The 19,243-nt window shown below is 40.2% G+C and overlaps 2 protein-coding genes across 4 annotated transcripts; one reads left to right on the forward strand and one right to left on the reverse strand.

Moving 5' to 3' along the window:
- Window positions 1-205: 205 nt before the first annotated feature.
- ube3a (ubiquitin protein ligase E3A) lies at window positions 206-11,233 on the forward strand. Of its 3 annotated transcripts, none has more exons than XM_085448230.1 (11): window positions 206-475; window positions 2,352-2,398; window positions 3,478-3,755; window positions 3,832-5,042; window positions 5,128-5,272; window positions 5,819-6,024; window positions 6,159-6,323; window positions 8,198-8,353; window positions 8,439-8,512; window positions 8,609-8,752; window positions 8,871-11,233. In XM_085448230.1, coding segments are annotated over exons 2-11 (2,502 nt in total). In that variant the 5' UTR covers window positions 206-475; window positions 2,352-2,396; the 3' UTR covers window positions 8,992-11,233. The 3 variants fall into 3 exon arrangements, with proteins under 3 accessions (XP_085304356.1, XP_085304357.1, XP_085304358.1); XM_085448231.1 differs by having other exon boundaries at window positions 3,682-3,755; XM_085448232.1 differs by lacking the exons at window positions 8,439-8,512; window positions 8,609-8,752; window positions 8,871-11,233 and adding an exon at window positions 6,850-6,991 and having other exon boundaries at window positions 8,198-8,256.
- A 1,011-nt stretch (window positions 11,234-12,244) lies between these two features.
- On the reverse strand, window positions 12,245-17,837 carry cnga3a (cyclic nucleotide gated channel subunit alpha 3a). The gene is made up of 8 exons (XM_085447507.1): window positions 17,791-17,837; window positions 17,582-17,671; window positions 16,071-16,244; window positions 15,189-15,248; window positions 14,541-14,741; window positions 14,320-14,421; window positions 14,140-14,246; window positions 12,245-14,038 (listed from the first exon to the last, which is right to left on the reverse strand). Exons 1-8 carry the CDS (start codon window positions 17,835-17,837, stop codon window positions 12,642-12,644), a joined length of 2,178 nt encoding a protein of 725 aa, XP_085303633.1. The 3' UTR covers window positions 12,245-12,641.
- Window positions 17,838-19,243: the final 1,406 nt, after the last annotated feature.

Below are 19,243 nucleotides of genomic sequence, written 5' to 3' on the forward strand. Positions count from 1 at the left end.
ATTATTATTGTGTTTTTATGATTATCCTTAATGACTGAGGAATATTCTTTACATATTAAATTATTGAATTAGTGAATCTTTTACCCACAGGAAACTTGTTTCTGCTGTTTTCACTCTGCTTGCTGATCCTGGATGATGTGGCTGTAGCTGCAGCCAGTTAAATTAAAGAGTTTAGCAGCACGGTGAACAGTAGGGGGCAGCATTGCGCCTGCGCTGTGTGGAGGAAACCAGGCGGAGAAGAAGAGCGTATATGGCGCCGTTGTTTACAGGCTGTTAGAGGAAATAAATTCGCTGTGACTCAACAAACTAAAATCATTTGGAGCTCTGCGTGTTGTCAGCTTCTATCGGCCTTATTAACAAGCATTAATATCCCTGTAAAGTGTATTATTTTGTGACGTGGGTGTGACCGCGGTCCGAGTGACTGAAGAGATTTTTTTTTTGCACTGTCACTGACAGACAGGACTTCAAATCACAGGTCGGTGCTGAGACAGGACACGACACGACACTCGATTCACCGCTCACTGCACGTTTTTTACTCTGAAACGAAGCGATTTAGAGTCTGTTAAACTGAAACGCTGACAGCTGTTTGAAAGCAGAGTCACAGCCTAATTACCAGTAACGCTGATAATTTAGAAAATATTATTTATATTTTTATGTTGTGCAATGTTATTTATATATTTATAAGTTGTATACTTCCTGTCATACAGCAACCAAAACATTAGACATTACAGAGCTTAAATATATTAAATTAATTGAGTAAAATAGACAAGTTTATAAGTAGATCAATAGTGTATGTATGTATATATATTTAGATATAGATATATTTAGATATAGATGTATGTATGTATATACGTGTGTGTATGTGTATGTATGTATATGTGTATATACACACATATATGTATATACACAAATATATACACACACACACACATATATGTATACACATATATATGTGTGTATATATATGTATACACACATAAATCTATATATACATGTGTATATATAGATATGTGTGTATACAAATATATCTATATGTGTATAGCAACATCCACACTTACATGAAGGTGAATGAAAAAGCTGCAGGAAGAAGAAATTTCATCAACCAGCCACTTGTACAAAAAAATAGTTTCTGTTATATTTGAATGTTTTTAGTTCAAGGCACCTTGTCCTTGATGGACAGGCTGACAGATGATACAAGCAGGCATCTCTGTGGACTGTGATGTTTGCAGATGACATTGTGATCCATGGTAAGCGTAGGGAGCAGGTGGAGGTATGCTCACGAGAGAAGAGGGAAAAAAGCCAGCTGAAATAAGAATATGTATGTGAATGAGAGGGAGACAGGTGGAAAGGAGTAGAGATTTAGAAGGTAGATGAGTTTTAATAACTGGGGTCAACCACCCAAGGTTTCAGAGGTGATTTGTGGCAAAAGAATAGAAGCAGAAGTGAAAAAGAAGGTTTAGTGACACCTGCTGTTGTGTATAGCTGTGGTGACTTTTTAAAGGTCCAACCGAAGGAAGAAGAAGAAGAGTATACATTATATTTATATTCATATACAAAGGAAAGAATCTTATACTCTTAGAAGTATGGTCATGTGAAAAAGAAAGTTTTCACGGGGCTCTGTTGGCCTGTTTCCATATGAATTAAGAGGAGCAGTAGAAGCCAAGAGTTGCTAATCAAATGCACTGATTAATTGATGATCAGTAAACGTGAGCACCATGTTTGGCAGTTTGCTGCTCTGATGCATTTAGGCGTGTGTTAACACAATGCCACAATTTTCCCAGCGAGTTCATACCATGGTCAGATCATGCCATGCTCAGAAAAACTGCAAAACTCTGACATCGAGTGGTGAGATTTTACACACTGCACCTTTAATATAGAATAATAGAATAGAATACTTTCAAAATCATTTACATCACCAGGGTTGCAGCTGTAAGACTGAACATTGATGGCTGGGCTAAATGGATGGGCGCTAATGATAATGATGATGAAGCCTTTATTTGAGCTTGATAAACCTGCTAACTTGTGCATTATCAATTGCCTTAGATCTGTAGATCTTGCCTTAGATTGTGGTGCTTCAAAAGAGAAAAACTTTATTTATATAAAAGATTTTATTCCAGCTAGAAACACAACAGTGGAGTAGAGTAGAGGCTCCAGCACATTATATTGATAATGACAAATTAAAACAAATAAAACCATGAGTTAAAACCATAAAAGGAGCAGAAATAATAATAAATAACTATGGTATTTATTTATTTTTTGTTGTTGCTTTAAGTTGTTAAGACTTTAAGCTTTTATTTAAAGGCTTTTACCTGCAAATAAGATCTTACAGTGCTTTTAAACTCTACTTTCAGAGCATTGTTCACCGGGCCTGCAGAGGGGAATCTGAATCCAGCCGAATGTAAGACCGACTATAATCTGGACCTCAGCTGGCACAAGCTAAGCTAATATGATTCATTAGACTGATGTTTTTGGTCACAGTTGCACTCCCTCTTTACTGTTCATAGATGATAATATTTTAGCCTCTCACAGCAAGAACATGTATAAATTGACTGTTAAATACATAAACTGGATCTAAAAGATGAACATGGTTTGCAGATCTGAAAAGTATAAACAACACTTAGTGCCTTAAACCTGACATCTTTTTAATGTCTAGTAGGAGGCAGTGACTTCTATGAGAAAATGAGCTCACTGCTCACTGAACCGAGCTCAGTAAACACTTTCCTGAAAAGTTTTTGGGTTCAGTCACTAGTTTAAGTCATCTTGAATAAAACATGATGCTCTTTTTCTAAATTATTGTCCCATTAGATTGAAAAAGCAGAGCAAAGCAGGGTATGATTTACTATGCCATGGATAAGTCATTTGCCTGTGAGCCACCAGTGTCCCTCATTTTTAGATCCATCATGTGGAAGGCACTCAGCCTATGGCTTCGCAACAGGATGTGTGACCCCATGTTGTCTGTGTCCATCTTTTATATACAGCTTGTGGTTAATATAGTTTGTACAGGAAAAAAAGTTAATTTTTATTTTTCTAACCCTAGAAAGTGATGATAATATCAATTACTTTTCAAAGTCTTCTCCAGTAAATGAGATAGGAATTGATCAGAAAACGAATCTGTTCTCATTTCTGTTCCTCGACATCACAGACATAAAAGTGCTGCAGTTTATTCAGACTATGAAAGAGCAAATCATACTGATGCTTCAGAGCAATCAGTCTAAACAATAAGAAACAGAGCTAAAATGAGTTTTCTGCTCTGAATACTTGACGTGGTTATCTCCTGTACTTTATGAACTCTCAAAAGTGTTGGAAAAAAATCACTAATACCTGCCAAAGTTTCACCCACTCCTATTTACTTGAAGGGCCTGTAACTCAGTTTATACAGAACCAAAGTTCATTGTTTGTGTTTTAGTTGTTGTTGTTTTTTAACCCTAGAAGGTTTTGTTACCATCAGTCTGACTTCTGTCTGAATGTCCTACGCAGGAACAGAGCGACTGCAAAGCTTCTAATTGAGCGCTACTTTCGGCAGTTAACTGAAGGCTGTGGAAATGGCAACTGCACGAATGAGTTTTGCGCATCATGTTGTGATTTTCAACCTTTGGATAACAATTCAGCAGCTGCCAAAGCGCTCGAGCTGTTTAAGATTAATGCCAAACTCTGTGATTATCACCCCTCCATCACGGCCAGTGCTGACGGAAGAACTCGGGAGGGCAGTGAGATGAGCGATAAAGACCCTGGTTTCACCAAGGAGGACTTCTCAGGTACTGTATGGCTAGCTCTGGACTCTTGCAGATGCTAACTTTGAACCAGTCCCTAAATTAGTTTGTTCTGTTGCAGAGGTTCATCACCTCACAGAGAACACAGTCTGTACGATCTTGGGTTTCTGTGAAGAAGAAGGGGATTATTCTGCTCTCGTCCGAGTCATCGGCAGGGTCTTCTCCAATGCAGAAGCCCTGATGAAGAGTTTCAGGAAAGATGAATCCAATTCTACCGACAACCTTGAGTCTTGTAAACCGGCAGATATGAAGAAAGATGAGAAACAGAGTGAGAGAAGCTCAGAGAAGACAGGTGCTTCTTCTGCAGCCTCTTTGCCAGGTGAGGCTTTGAATGAAGTGTTTGATGCCTGTGAGGTTACAGTGGACATTGGCGCTGTGAGGAGAGTCTACGACAGACTTCTGTCTATCGACCAGCTGCAGGTGGCCCTGGTGAATGCTCTCATTTACCTCACTCCAAATGTTGAACTTGACCTGGAATATCTTGACGTATACGAAACAAACCCAGATTACCTGAACATCTTCATTATCGTCATGGAGAATAGTAACCTTCACAGCCCAGAGTACCTCGAAGTGGCGTTACCACAGTTCTGCAAAGCAATGAGCAAACTTCCAGTGACCGCGCTTGCCAGGCTGACGAAGCTCTGGTCAAAGTACGATCTCCCGCACATCCGCCGTATGATGGAGACCTTCCAGCAGCTCATTACGTTTACAGTTGTTAGCAACGAATACGACGGCGAAAATCTGGTAAACGACGACGAGACTGTGGTGGCTGCGACGCAGTGTTTACAGGTCGTCTTCTTTGCAAGCATTCTGGGAGGTGACGTGGACGTAGAGCACAACGAGGAGGACGAGGAAGACTCTGACTCAGACGAGCTGACGCTGCACGAGCTGCTTGGCGAGGAAAGGCTCTATAAGAAAGGCCCCCGCATAAATCCCCTGGAGAAAGAACTGGGCGTCCGACCGATGGACAGCATAAAGCCTCTCATCCCCTTCGAGGATTTTATTAACGAATCGCTTAACGATGTCATCGAGATGGACAAGGACTTCACTTTCTTCAAGGTCAATGCAGAAACAAAGTTTTCTTTCCAGACTTGCCCTTTCATCCTCAGTGTCATCACCAAGAACCAAGGGCTGTACTACGACAACAGGATCCGAATGTACAGCGAGCGACGCCTCACGGCTCTTTTCAGCATGGTCCAGGGGCAGCAGCCCAACCCCTACCTCAAGCTCAAAGTGCGCAGAGACCACATCATCGACGACGCTCTCGTCAGAGTGAGTTGCGCTGCCTTAGGGTAATTGGAGGATGTCGAAATCAGTGTTGTTCAGTTTGAAAAGTGAAACCTCCTCTGTGTTGCAGCTGGAGATGATCTCCATGGAGAACCCGTCCGACTTGAAGAAACAGCTCTATGTTGAGTTTGAGGGTGAGCAAGGTGTAGATGAGGGAGGCGTTTCAAAGGAGTTCTTTCAGTTGGTTCTTGAAGAAATCTTCAATCCTGACATAGGTGAGAATTTTAAGCCCAAGTGGACTGTGGACATTATGTAAATGTTGTTTTGTATCCGAACAAAAGAACACATTTATTTGACAGGCGAACAGGGGGATTGAGATGAGTGTCATGTTTTATTAATTATGCAGCAAGCTGAAGTCAGGATACGATCATCTTAGCATGAGAACTAGAAACTTAATAAAATAATGCCGTGCAGTTCAAAAGTCTTGAATCCAAGGAGCTAGATCGTTTAAAGTGGTCTTTAAAGAGCAACACTTCTCCGGGCTTTCTAAAGATCTTTCAAAGGTTTCTTTGGACATCTCCAGTCTAATCCCTGTACAACTTTCAGAGGATTTTTCTTCAAGCCCAGGCACAGTAACCCCACCCACCTGCTGTTCAGACCTTCAGTTTACAAGGGGCAGCCAATCAAAAGAAAACTGACCTATAAAACATTTAAGTATTTAAGATTAATAAGGATTACTCTGAACTGTCATTTACGCAGAGCTGCTTCATGCATTTAATTTTTCCATGTCCATTTTCCTGTGTGCCTGATGTTCCGAACAGGAATGTTCACCTACGAGAACGACACCAAACTTTTCTGGTTTAATTCATCTTCTCTGGAGACTGAAGCGCAGTACACTCTTATTGGAATCGTCCTCGGTCTCGCGATTTACAACAACTGCATCCTGGACGTCCACTTTCCAATGGTTGTCTACAGGAAGCTCATGGGAAAGAAAGGGACCTACTTGGACCTGTCAGACTCACATCCAGTATAGTAACTTCCTCTAAAGCTCATTCACAGTGAATCACTACAATTCACAGTAGTTTTAAAATGTTATACATCCCTGTAATCAAATCAGTGGCACCTGTGCAAAGAAAGTCTTGTCTTTTTTTTGTGCTCCAGGTTCTCTATCAAAGTCTGAAGGGAGTACTTGAATATATGGGAAATGTGGAAGAAGACATGATGATGACCTTCCAGATATCACACACTGACCTCTTTGGAAACCCAGTAATACACGACTTAAAGGAGCAAGGAGACCAGATTCCCGTTACTAAGGAGAACCGACAGGTGAGGTGTGAGCTGGACCGTGTTACAGCTACAGCTCCTTAATTCACCTTATATGTCCTTTTTTGGTTTACTAATAAATCCCCATGCTACTGTGTTGTTTGGTCTGTGATTTTAGTCTGTTGTTAGGGGGTTGCTAGTCAACGTGGTGGGGATGTCCTCTATCATGAATAATGAGAGAGTTTTGTGTATATAATTATGATTTCATTGGTGTATTATTGGCCACGGATGAGTCATTTGGTCCATTGGTAGGTGATTGCTAGGCAATATGATGACATCATAATATACGATAGTCATAATATATGGCCTAAGATGTATCTGTGTCCCAAATATGGGTGTTAAACTCTGGATCGTGTAGGAGAACTTTTAGTGCAAACAAATAGATTTTGTGTTTTGAGTGGTATACCGTAATCCACTGGATTAAAAATATATGACTTCTGAGTTCATTTAAAATGGAAAATATTGCACCTTACACCCCAAAAAGTTATGAACGTCTGTGTCGAACTTTTCACTACCGCTTGGCGAGTAGGTGAATTTTCAGACAAACCAGTATTTTATGGACAAACCTGCCAGCGATCAAAACAATCACAAGGATTTCAGCAACTCCAGTAACCACTTGCCAGCCAGTCAAGGAATACACACTTTTCCCTGGTGACCAGGGTTAGCAGGAGGTCAGTGACCAGCCTCACAGCCATTGTGCATTGCTTCATTAGATATTCTATTAACATTTATGTAATAAGTAAAGTTATTATAGAAGAAAATCAGCTGATTCTGAGTAGGGCTGTTCGATATAACGATATATATCAGACGACGATATAAAAACATTGTTTCATTTTACGCTATCGTTTGTTTCGTGGTGTCGCAAAATAAACCGTTTACGGCAATATTTTTTGTAGTGGCTATATTAATTTTTTAAAGTTCTCTCTTTCTCTTATATTTAATATAACCACACTACAGACGGACAAGCGCCTGTTTTTATGCGTTGTGGTTAGCAACAAGACGGTAACAGCATCGCGTGTCCGCTTGTTTATGTTCCACATAAACCTTTCACAATAAAGCTCAAGATCCTGTTCAGACTTTTCAAAAAAACTGAATCACGTGAAAGAGCAGATTGTTTACGGATGAGAAGTAAAAAAGAGCCGTCAGGTGCTAAAAAATAAACCTTAGACTCAAACGTTAGAACAGGCTTTTCCCCGCAGCACGCCGTGTAATAAATACTCACAAAGAAAGCGGCGGCCTTTACAACTTATGTCTAAAAATGTATAGTTTCATACATCGGTTAAAACACTCGACTCCAGCTACATGACGCGCAGCTGGAAACACTTCCCTCAAGTCGAGCTGCACGAGATTCACAGAATTTACAGAAAATGACACATTTTTGTGATTTATATCGTTATCGGACGATAGAATTCTTATATCGGGATATGAGATTTTGGTCATATCGCACAGCCCTAATTCTGAGGCAGTCAGAGGGGAGGCACTGGTTTATTATCTTGTTCTGATTTTTGGTCTCTTCTTTTAATTTATCTCCGGTTCCTTTAAAACCATGCATCATTTTTATTTAAGCTTACCTAAAAATTAGACATTTCTGTGGCTATATAATATGTTAAGATGGAAGTCTGATTCTAGACCAAATGTGTCGCTACACAAATAAGGAAGCCCTAACTGACACTTCTGCTGTTCCTCTTTTGACTGAAATGTATATTTCACAAGTACAGAAACAGGAACACACGATGAAGACGAAGTAGTATGTTATGCAATACGGCCGGCATTCTTTGACAGAGCAATCTGTAGAGTCTGCTCTCTAAAAATACAGATTATAAAAAGTTAATGATGAAAAACTGCTTCAGATATATTTAACTTCCTTCCTTTTTTAGGAGTTTGTGGCTCTGTATGCTGATTACATCCTGAACAAGAGTGTGGAGAGACAATTCAAAGCCTTCAAAAAAGGCTTCCTAATGGTCACAAATGAGTCCCCGCTGAAATATTTGTTTAGACCAGAAGAAGTAGAGCTGCTTATCTGTGGAAGCAGGGTGAGAGAGCGCATCCCCATTTATATTTTTTATATCTTAATTGTGTTCGGTGCTGCATTGATGACAGTCTCCGATCATTACACAGAAACTGGACTTTGAAGCGCTCGAAAAGACGACGGAATATGACGGCGGCTACAGCAAAGACAGTCAGGTTATCAAGTGAGTCTGATAAAGTCTAAACATGTTTGGAAGTACTTGAACTTTATGCACATTTTCTCATCAGTTTAATGTTTTTATTCAATTATCCACGTGCAGAGATTTCTGGGAAGTCGTCCACTCATTTGGGGAAGACCAAAAAAAATTATTTCTTCAGTTCACGACGGGCTCAGACAGGGCGCCTGTTGGCGGGCTCGGCAAATTAAAAATGATCATTGCGAAGAACGGCTCTGACACAGACAGGTGCTGCTCTGGCCAGATTTAAGAAACGCTCAGCATATCTTAAAAAAACGATCCGTAACTCAAAGCTCTCTGTGGATGCTGATTTCAGATTTCCCCACTTCTGCCATTTTTCTTGCAGGCTACCAACCTCCCACACCTGCTTTAATGCACTGCTGCTCCCTGAGTACTCCTCCAAGGAAAAGCTGAGAGAGAGACTTCTCAAGGCCATCACTTATGCCAAAGGGTTTGGGATGCTGTGACGAAGCCGCAAAGTTATCAGAGCCAAAAAAGGGAGTATTAAGAAAGTGGATAGGGAAATGCAGTGGAGAAAAATACTGTAATAACCCTGTGCCTAACCAAACTACTGCAGTCCACTGCTGGCCTTTCACACTTCATATGCATTAGATTTCCCAACAGACTGTATTTAAAAGATGGACGCCATTTCCTGGTGAAGTGAAGCTCAAGTGCCTTAAACTTGCATTCTTTCTGATGACCAGCAGGGGGAGACTCCACTGGTGGAATGAGATGTCATTATCTCAAAAGGTGGAACAATGGAAAAATATATGTAAAAAGTTCACAGATCAGTGCAGAGAAAGAAAATATAACCGAAACGCAGCGAATATGAAATAAGTAAAAAGTCAATTGTTGTAATTAAGAGCTAAATGTAATTTAATAAGGCTAAATGAAATACAATGTAAGCTTTTTTTTATCAAGTGTGATGAAAAGAACAAGCACAACAGCTGTCAGAGGTCGTCAGTGTAGTGAACAAGGAATAGGGTGGCTGAACGTCCACAGGAAACATCTGTAAACCTCCCGTCACCGGTGACGTCTGTGCACGCGATGAGTTAACGGTCTGAGTCAGTATTTTCAAGTAACCCCTGTTAAAGCTAAGAAGGAGGCTGTGCGTTACTGTGACTGACGAGATATTGGCCTCCGAGGCCTCCCATTTTCCTGTTTCCCATCCTTTGCACAACCTTTACTATGAATAATTATAAATTCGGTACACATCATTTCAACACTTCAGCCAGAGTAATATAGTGCGTGCACAGCTGTGCTCATCTGTCATTGTTGCTTGAGCTCTTTTTACTCCAAAGAAAACAGGGCTCCCTCACCAGTTTAAGAGTTTAAACCAGTGCTCCTTAAAACCTAAAAAATATAAATCTGTACAAATCAGTACTAGAACATCTTTAGACATAAAACTAGCTAGCTAACTAAAGAAAGAAACTGGATTTTGAAACCTAAATGTCAGGAGATGTAACAGTTATGGTGTGACACTCAGTTTGAGGCTTCACAGCGGGAGCTCATGAACCAGTCGATGTCATTAGCGTGGTTCAGCATTACTACCAATTTGTATTTTTAATGGATTTTTATTTGTATTTCACTTTGATGTTTTGTTTTTTAATCAGTGTGGTTTCCAGACTGGGTTTGCTCGTCTCAGTTTAGTTTTTATTGCATGTTTTTAGTTTCATTTTTTATCCGTTTATCCGTTTTAGTCTGTAGGACTGTTTTTCGGGTGCAGATTTAAGAAGTTCACATTAGGCATTAAAACACATGGACGTCCCAGCCTCACCAAGCACATGCAGCAGTATCTCCTCACGCTCCTCAAGACTAAAAATAAAAAAGGTTTTATTTTATTTTTGTTTTTTTAAGAACAAATATTGTATTTTTTAAATTCTAGTTTCAATGTTTACCACAGTAACTGAAATGTTTTTGTCACACCTACTTTTACTTTAGTTTAGCTGCGGTTGTGTCCATCTTTTACTTACAGTCTGTAGATTTCCCAGAGTTGAAAGGCGCTTAAATATTTACATTTTTTCACGCGTTTCGTTTCTGAGCCAACATCAAACTGTATTGTGAAAGTGCACTTACACAGAGCACATTCAGGATATTTTTTGCATTTAGTTTGACTTGTTTTGTGTGTTTTCTGCAGTTGTCGTAATGTAGCAGCATTCGGTGCACACACTCTGGGCATAACGGTGCTCTTTGGGTATGATTGTCATTTACTATATGCTGAACTGAAGCCTTTTTTAATTCCTGCTATTGAAGTCAAAACAACCTCATAGAGAAGCTTATATTTAAACATTTTCTTTACCCAGAAATAAAAAATAAAAAAAATGTTATATCCAGATGTGATTATATCTGGTTACGATCTAACAGTTTTGTGTTGTGACCTGACAGTTTGGTTTCAGAGTATGCTTCCTGACTGGTGGGTTCAGACTTTCACTTCCTCTTTCTTTTGGTTTGTTTGCTAATCTTACTGATTGCACAGTCATGAGGTGCCAAATGTGCAAGGCCTACACAAGAAAAAGAGTCACACCATGTTTTATTTTGCCAAATGTCTCAGGTAAAAACACAGAACGTGCAGATAACGTGAAACTCTTTTGTAAAGCTTCTGTTATGCAAATTAAATAAAGGTGAATTAAAAAACAACAACATTAACACTCACTGGAAGACTTTAAGCTGAAACTCTGTTTTTCAAATAAATACCTGATCATGACTGCGGCTTGTCTCACAGTCACAGATTCATTTCTTTGTTCTTACTTTTGGAAAATTTGGTTTCAAACCTCTCTAGAGGTCGCCACAGCATATCACCTCTCCTTTCAATAACTGCCATCAGATTTTAGCAGCTCGACAACACGCAGCAGAATAAGTTAGCACATAGCTGATGAACACAACGGGGTACTCGCTTAAAGAGGAGCTGGTTTTCCTTCATTGCTGATGAAGCTAAAATCAGACTTTTCACAAAACATGGTGATAATGGTTCAGTCGAGAGTGATGCAAGATCACATGTATGTGTATCTATGAGAAATAGAAGAACTGAGCAGTTAAATAAGAGATGATGTGTCATCACTTGACCTTTGAGTTGCTTTTCTGCTGCACTTGAGTAGTCAAAGTAGATGTAAGACTTTTAAAGGGCAATTCAGCTCTGAGGGGAAACGTTAAACAAATATTCTTTGTCAAACTTCTCTTTTTTTCATGTTTCTGTAAAGAGTGATCAAAATTTCAGAGATTTTATTGGCAACCACATTCATGGAAAGATTCATAACTCATGCAGTTCTCTATGACATGCTGGTTATCAGCTTCTGCATCCATCATCCACCCACTTTTTAAGGGTTGATCAGCGATGAAGCTGATCTTTGAGAATATTTTTAGTGTGGTCCATCCAGGAAAGGATCATTATCAGCCATGATTTGGAAGCAGATATTCAGGATGTCTTATAGAACTGAGGAAATTACGGAGATCAAGGCTGATTTATTTCCAACTTAAACTTGAAACTTGTGAAATGCTTGTTTCTTCATTATGTCATAGAAACATGGTAAAAAAGAAAGTTTCCAAAACACAAAATTTGTGCTACTGACAAAACTTTAGAACAGGAAAAGCATGACATTTATGTGCCTTTAATCACATAGCTTGGCTGAAAAAAAACAAACAAAAAACTGTGAGTTCCCCGTGTTCATTCACCCACAACATGACAATGTACCAGTATAAAGTGAATGTTATATGAACACTTTAATGTTTATTCACATATTAGATTTACAGCCAATAGCCGACAGTAACTTATCAACAGCACTGACATTTCACTTTGTACATTTTTAAGCAGTGTAAAATGGATGTGTCAGCTGCATTTTTACTTCACAAATAGATCAATATGGAAGAAAAAGATTTTCTGGGACAAAAATGGTTCTACTATTATGAAAATCCTTTTTTTTTCCAACACGCTTAGTAGTTTTATATATGAAAAATAAGAAATTGGCTGTCAGTCGTAGCATACACACAGAAATATACATTTGCTGTACACAGTTTGACACATTATACTGATAATAAACATGCTGTATAAATGGATATGAATGTGGGCCTTTAAAAAGTGACACTCCCTCGTGTGCTGTAAAGTTCTCGAGTGTCTCTTGCGTTACTGGACCTTTTTGTCTTTGTCGGCCACCACCTCAGACAGATCCTCTGGTTTTATGGATTTCACTTTGTCCTCCATCGCTGACACTCTTTGCTTCATTCTTGTCGAGTTGAACGTGAACTCCGCCATCAGCTGGGCGAACTTGGTCTGCATGGTGTCCAGATTGCTCTGCAGTTTAACAATCTTCTCCTCTATGTCCTTGGGGTCGGCGCCGGCATTGGCGACCGCCTCGTCGATCAGGTTGTCCTTCATCAGGATGGCTTTCCCCTTCTCTTCTAGAGCCTTCTTGGCATCTGGATACTCGGTGAGGGCTTCCATCAAGTCGTCCTTAGAAAGGGCAAAGAGGTCAGAGTAACCCACACTTCTGATGTTGGCCGTTCTTCTGTTGCCCGCTTTACTGCCCTTGATACCCAAGATGCTGATTTCACCAAAGTACGCGCCATCGCTCAGCACTACAAACTGAGTCACTCCATCGTCAGCCACCACCGCTAGCTTCCCTTCCTTGATGATGTACATCTCCCTGCCAATATCCCCTTTCTTACAGATGTAATCTCCAGGGCTAAACACTTGTGGCTGCAGCTTGAGCACCAGTTCAATCAACAAACCGGCTTCGCAGTCCTGAAAAATCCGCACTTTCTTCAGCGTATCCAAATGGACATTGATGGCAATCTCAGCCTGTAGCTTGTCCGGGAGAGTTTTTAAAACTTCCTTTTCATCGCAGGTTTTCTTCTCAGTCCACAGGTAGTCAAACCACTTGATGACCCTGGCCTCCAGGTCTTTGGTGACCTTTCGAAACTGCATGTACTGCTTTATGGAGTCAATCTTCGCCTGGAACTCAGCGCGAGAGGCGTTCATGTTGGAGATCATAGCGCCAACGTTACCGACAATACTGGCAAAAATCAGCACACCAGTGAGGAAGTCGGCAATAACAAAGAGGTATTCAACATCCCTGACAGGTGCGGGGGTCTCTCCAATAGTGGTGAGGGTCAGCGTGGACCAGTATAGGGAGTAGATGTACTTTCTTGCCAAGCGGCCATGCTCTGGGTGGCTGATATTGGGGTAAACCCAAGTGTCCGACCCAAATCCGATGGTTTTTGAAATGGCAAAGAATAAACAAGCGTTCCAATGGATGATAGTAAGAATGTAAAGCACAAGATTGCTGATACGGAACAGGTTTGGAAAGCTGGTTCTGGTTTCAGTCCTCTCGAAAAACTCAAAAAGCCTTGGCAGTTTGCAAAGGCGGTTTAATCTGAATTCCGGGTTGTGGAGTCCATATTTCAGAAACAGCAGATCAGTGGGTATCATTGCAATCATGTCGTATTTGAATTGAGAAGTTGTTCTGTATTTATCTCTCAGTTTTTTGGAATCTTTTACCAGCAGGCCTTGTTCCAGGTAACCTGAGGGACAAACACCAAATTAGAAGCCAGATCTTGTGCTACAGTACAGCCTAATTGGTGTACAAAAACATCCTTTCTGTAAATGCCGTCAGGAATCTGACCTGTTCTTGCTCTGACAAATGTGTCTGCGTAGTAGATGAGGTCTGTGGTGTAGTCCAGGATTAGCCATAAATGTATATACGACTCCTGGAGTTCATTAAAGCAGGCCCTAAAATACAAGGAGAACAAATAAATCAATGCTCCTTTAAGTGAATAATTATTAATATGTGAAGGATGCCTACCTCGTTATGACCATCATTAGGTTATAAAACACGGGGCCTGCAATGACGGAGAGCCACCTGTAGTACTGATCTGTAGCGGGATCCATAATCCAGATTTCTTTCCTGAAACCAGCAAAGCATCAGAAGGTGTTTAATGTTGCACAGAGATGAAAAGTGACAGATGTGGTTTCTGTAGTTAAATTTACCAGCTGCCGCAGACTCTGAATTTAACGGGTACTTACGGTGGCTCTTCTTTCTTTTTAGCATCTTTCTTCTCGTCTTTTTTCTCATCCTTCTTCTCGTCTTTTTTCTCATCCTTCTTCTCGTCTTTTTTCTCATCTTTCTTTTCCTCTTCCTTCTTGTCCCCACCCTTCTTCTCTTCATCTTTTTTCTCCTCCTTTTTCTCATCTTTTTTAATCTCCTCTTTTTTGTCCTCTTTTTTGCTACGGATTACAAGTTTAGTGTTTTTATAGTGGTGAAAAAGGACGGAGGTGGTCTATGAAGGACTGCTAGAAGACTAGAAAGCTACCTTGAAAGGAGTCTACAGCGACAATTCATTTGGATTCATGGTGCAGGTCATACGTTTGTCCAGCAGATGGCATCATACTACAGGTAGTCCCTGTTATTTTAAGCACACTTTATGACCTTACAGTTCCTTATGTGAACTTCCCCAAAGTTGGATCAAAATAATCCACATCATGACTTCCAACAAAACCCCTGAGGTGGGTAAAGGGGTGGGAGGCACAGCATAGAGAAGCGGAGGATGTGAAGACATGGTTCAAGGAGTTTGGTGCTAACATAGCTATGCTACGTGCCATTGTAGCTACAACAAATATCGATAATGTCCACTTCTAAAGGAAACTCTTTTCTATTTTCTGACACACACTTACTCGTCTGTGTTGTTGCAGTTATTCATGTTGTAAGTAGCCAGCGGCCACTTACTGGCAAGGCTTTTGGAAAGAAAGACAATTTTTTTTCTTTTTACTTTCTTTTTGCACGAGGCTTCTCATTCATCATATAAATGTGATATTTTTATGGCAAAACCCCTCTTTTCTTTTAGGTTACACACATTCCTATTGGTTGGGAGGGTGTTCAAAAAAATTGTTTATGATCTATCTTCACCCTGATCTTTGAATGGGGTAAAAGGGAATGGGGAGCTAGCTTTTGGCTATTAGCTTCCCCACTGTTAGCTGTGACATTAACTTTCTTGTTTAAGATATTAAAGCATTGTTTTAACCGTTCATAAAAAAAATAAAAGCTAAATTATACTGTAAATAATTTGAAATGAGATGCGTGCTTGGGCTCAGGAACACATCTTTCAATAAACAAATTGCTGTCTTTTCTATAAAGAAAAAAGAACATCCATTTAGAAACTCTGGCCTTCTTTGGGCCTATAAAACTGTTCAGTGATCTAATCAATACAAATTTTAAATTCTTTTTTGGACGTTCCAAGACCACGGGCTCAACCTCGACAGGTATCGGGTCGAGCAACATGCTTTCAGTTTTCAGGTAAAGTTGTGCACATTTCCACAGGAATCTTGAACCACAATGTGGACGTTATTACAGCAACATGGCTCTCCAAGCAAAGAGTCTGTGTGCTAAACGACTAAACATTAGCCACAATATGAAACTTTTTTGGAAACAGGGCCCTGAGTAAAGTGTCCTGTTTGTCCAGTTTTGTGTTAAATCATTCAAACATTAGAAACCATAACTGCTATGACTCGACAAAACTCTTAAACTGACCACAGCAGCTCTCACCACACCACGCTTACTTTCTCTTACGGACTGCGTCGTGATGCCCCGCAGACTGAGCACTGCTGTGTAGACTGGACGTGTCTTTGAGCTCTGGGCCTCTGAAGCGGTCGAGGAACGAGTCGTGTCTCTCTTGTTCAGGCTTCACTCTGTGAGACGCCCAATTCCGTAGCATGAAGAAGAAGTAAGACAGTCTAGAGAGTCAGCGGGAGGTAAAAACAGCACAAAGTGACACCAGTCTAGGCTAGAAACCATCAACAGTCATGTCAAAGGTAAATACCCACAGTGGAAGAAACATTCAGATCCTTTACTTGGAGGCTATCCGTAAAATAAAGCATCTACCATTAGACACTTGGTTTGTCTGTCAGTGGTTCTCACTCATCCAGGCCATGGTTGTCTAAAGTGCTTGAGTAAAAGGCAGCCAGAGTTCTTTTTAGTTCCTGAAGACCTTTCATCCTCTCCAGGACTCAAAACTGACTGGGAGTCCTGGGTATTTAACCTCCTGCTGGGTCTTCACCTTAGAGGGGAAGCCAACACATCAGACATGTCACAGAGAAGACAGCTGGCTTGAGAGAGGAGTAAAGGAGGCCACCTACATCCAACTGCCATAGCTGGCCAGAGGTGGTGGTCTATAACACCAACTATCAGCTACTTCAAACTTAGTACTGAGGTCCCCTTCCAGGTGATCAAACCACCATTCACACCTTCACCTGTGCGACTCTAACAACTCACATGATGGTAGAGTGGAGCAACGTCTGAAGAAACCCCTCAGACTGAGAGGTGAATTGGAAAGAACTCGGTTTCCTTCGCCTCAAGCACTTCAGACTTTTCAAACTGTGGTTCATGCTCTTTCAGTGTCAGATGATGAATTTCAGTAATTAAGTGAACTTTTATGTTTAGTTTCATTTAGTTTTCAAATCTAAGTTTGGTCTTGTCATATTTCTTTTGGATGAAAATGTTTAGTTTTCATATGTTTCAGTGCCAGTTTTGTTTTCAATTATTCTAATATAATCTCGTCAGTAAATATAACTTATTGTACAAACCAAAATCAGCTGTTTCTGAGGAGCATCATTTGAGAAGTCTTTCTTGGAATAACCCTTTACAGTAGTGTCTTTAACTTGGTGAAGTCATTATATCCAAAATATATCAACTTTGCATTAACATTAAATTTTTATTTATTTTTTTAGTTATTTATGTTTTTTAATTTCTGGCTAATTTCAAAGTCATAACTCAGGAACAGAAGAGAAAATGTTGACATTTGGTCAAATACCGAATTGGAGACGGCAATAATTGGTGCCCAAACATGAAGCTATTCATTTGTGTGGGCAGATGTGCCTATAAACGAAAAGCCAGACTGGCTGGTGCATGTGTATGTTTGAGGCAGTACTTCTAACTTATCACCACCTGATAACCATTGGTTTGCTCATCAGCAGCATATTGCATTTCAGAATAGCTTAGGAGAAACTTCAGAATCGTTTCTTTCCACCTTTGGTAAATACCGGCTAATTTAAGCACTGCAGCTGGCATTTACCTGGCCATTGCCCCGGCACCTGTAAATGAGTCTCTGTGGGACTCTGAGCGCAGTGCTCTGTCACAGTTGTCCCCACAAAGAGAGTGAACTCTGGAAGACAGCAGGAGGGGAATGATTATATTGACAAGACCTCATAAAACAAGTCAAGATGTCTCATTTCAGTCAGTTAAGGATCCAAAAGTCTCCCAAAAATCACCAGCAAAGCTAACATCAGACCTGCTCTCCCCATTTTCAATAACACCGAGCTCATCGTCATTGGCGGACAGCCGCCTTCTCGCTGAAAAGGAGTTTTCACTGCAGACTTTCGCCATCTTCTCCTGCCTGGCTCTGCGGGCCTGGACACTGGGACACAGAAGAATCAGTGAAATGTGATGGGGTCATACGGGCCTGAAATCAAAGATCAGCAAAACAGTGACTCGTGTGTTAATGTGTTTACCGAACGCCACTCTTCACTGTCTGTCTGAGAGTGGCACCTAAAAATACATCCCGATAATGACCTTAAACACTAAACAGGATCAGTGCGCTCTCTCTGTGAACCATCAGCTTGCTTTTAAAATAACTAAGCTATGGCTTACAGGGACGCTGCAAATGTTCTTTGGTGTGCAGCACGTTAAAGATTTGAACAAGAAGTAGACTACAACTGCAGGCGTGTGTAGAAGCTCTCCAGGATGTTTTGGAATGAATTAGAGAAAAAAACTCTTATTTTTATGTTTTTATGACCTCTTTAAAAAGTTATAACCAAAAACAAAAAGAGGGTAACAGGTGTGAGATTAAATCCTTTTTTGGTTTAAATTACTTTGTTGTTATGTATGTTTCTCTGTGTTTATTTTTATTTTTTAGTGGTGATGATGGTCAATACTGACTCACTGATCTCTGGGGAACAGCAATGTTTGTAACACGTGCACTCATGTAGATTAGTGCTAATACCAGGGGGTTAAGCAGTCCCCACTTAAATTAAATGACACTGACATTCACCAAGAAGCCGAGAGCTCCAAGGGTGACGAAAGGTAAAAGCGGCAGGCCGTCTGTGAGTGTGAGTTACATCATATTCTGACACTGTGGTGAACACTGAGGGTCAGAAATCACGTAATGTGTTTTAGGGGATGAGTTTTAATCTGCATTGTCTTGCTTCCATGGTTTCTACTGGGAGTCACCACACAGAGAAGTTTTATATATCAGGAAATTAAATATAAATTAACTAATAAAAATACACCAAATGAAAATAAACTAAACAAAAATAGAAACATAAAAAATACACAGAAATACAAATGCTTGCAAAGTTCTGGAAGGCTATAAAGGATATAAACATCACTTATAGCTTGAAACTTCCACACTAAAATCCACACTAACCTGCCTGTACCCTCATAAATGTACACAGTCTGACCGAGGTGAAGGAACTCATTGAAATCATACAACGCATACTGATGGGTTGATTTTTTTATCCCTGCAAAATGGATTGCTCTGCAAGGGTCAAAACAATCTCACGTGTTTGTTTTCATTAAAATATCCCATTCCTTAAGATGCACATGTCTTTATCTTTTACCAAAACCTTTATTAGAACCAAACATAAACCTTTGAAGTTGATTATTTGAGGGTTACAAGTTACACACAAGACAAGATTTAACGGAAAAATTCACTTTGAACTCACTATATCTATTATAA

The sequence above is a fragment of the Copadichromis virginalis genome, linkage group LG23 (genome assembly GCF_057382275.1).
Source record: "Copadichromis virginalis isolate Kocher_CV1m ecotype Utaka linkage group LG23, C_Virginalis_male_GT1.1, whole genome shotgun sequence".
Classification (NCBI taxonomy): Eukaryota; Metazoa; Chordata; class Actinopteri; order Cichliformes; family Cichlidae; genus Copadichromis; species Copadichromis virginalis.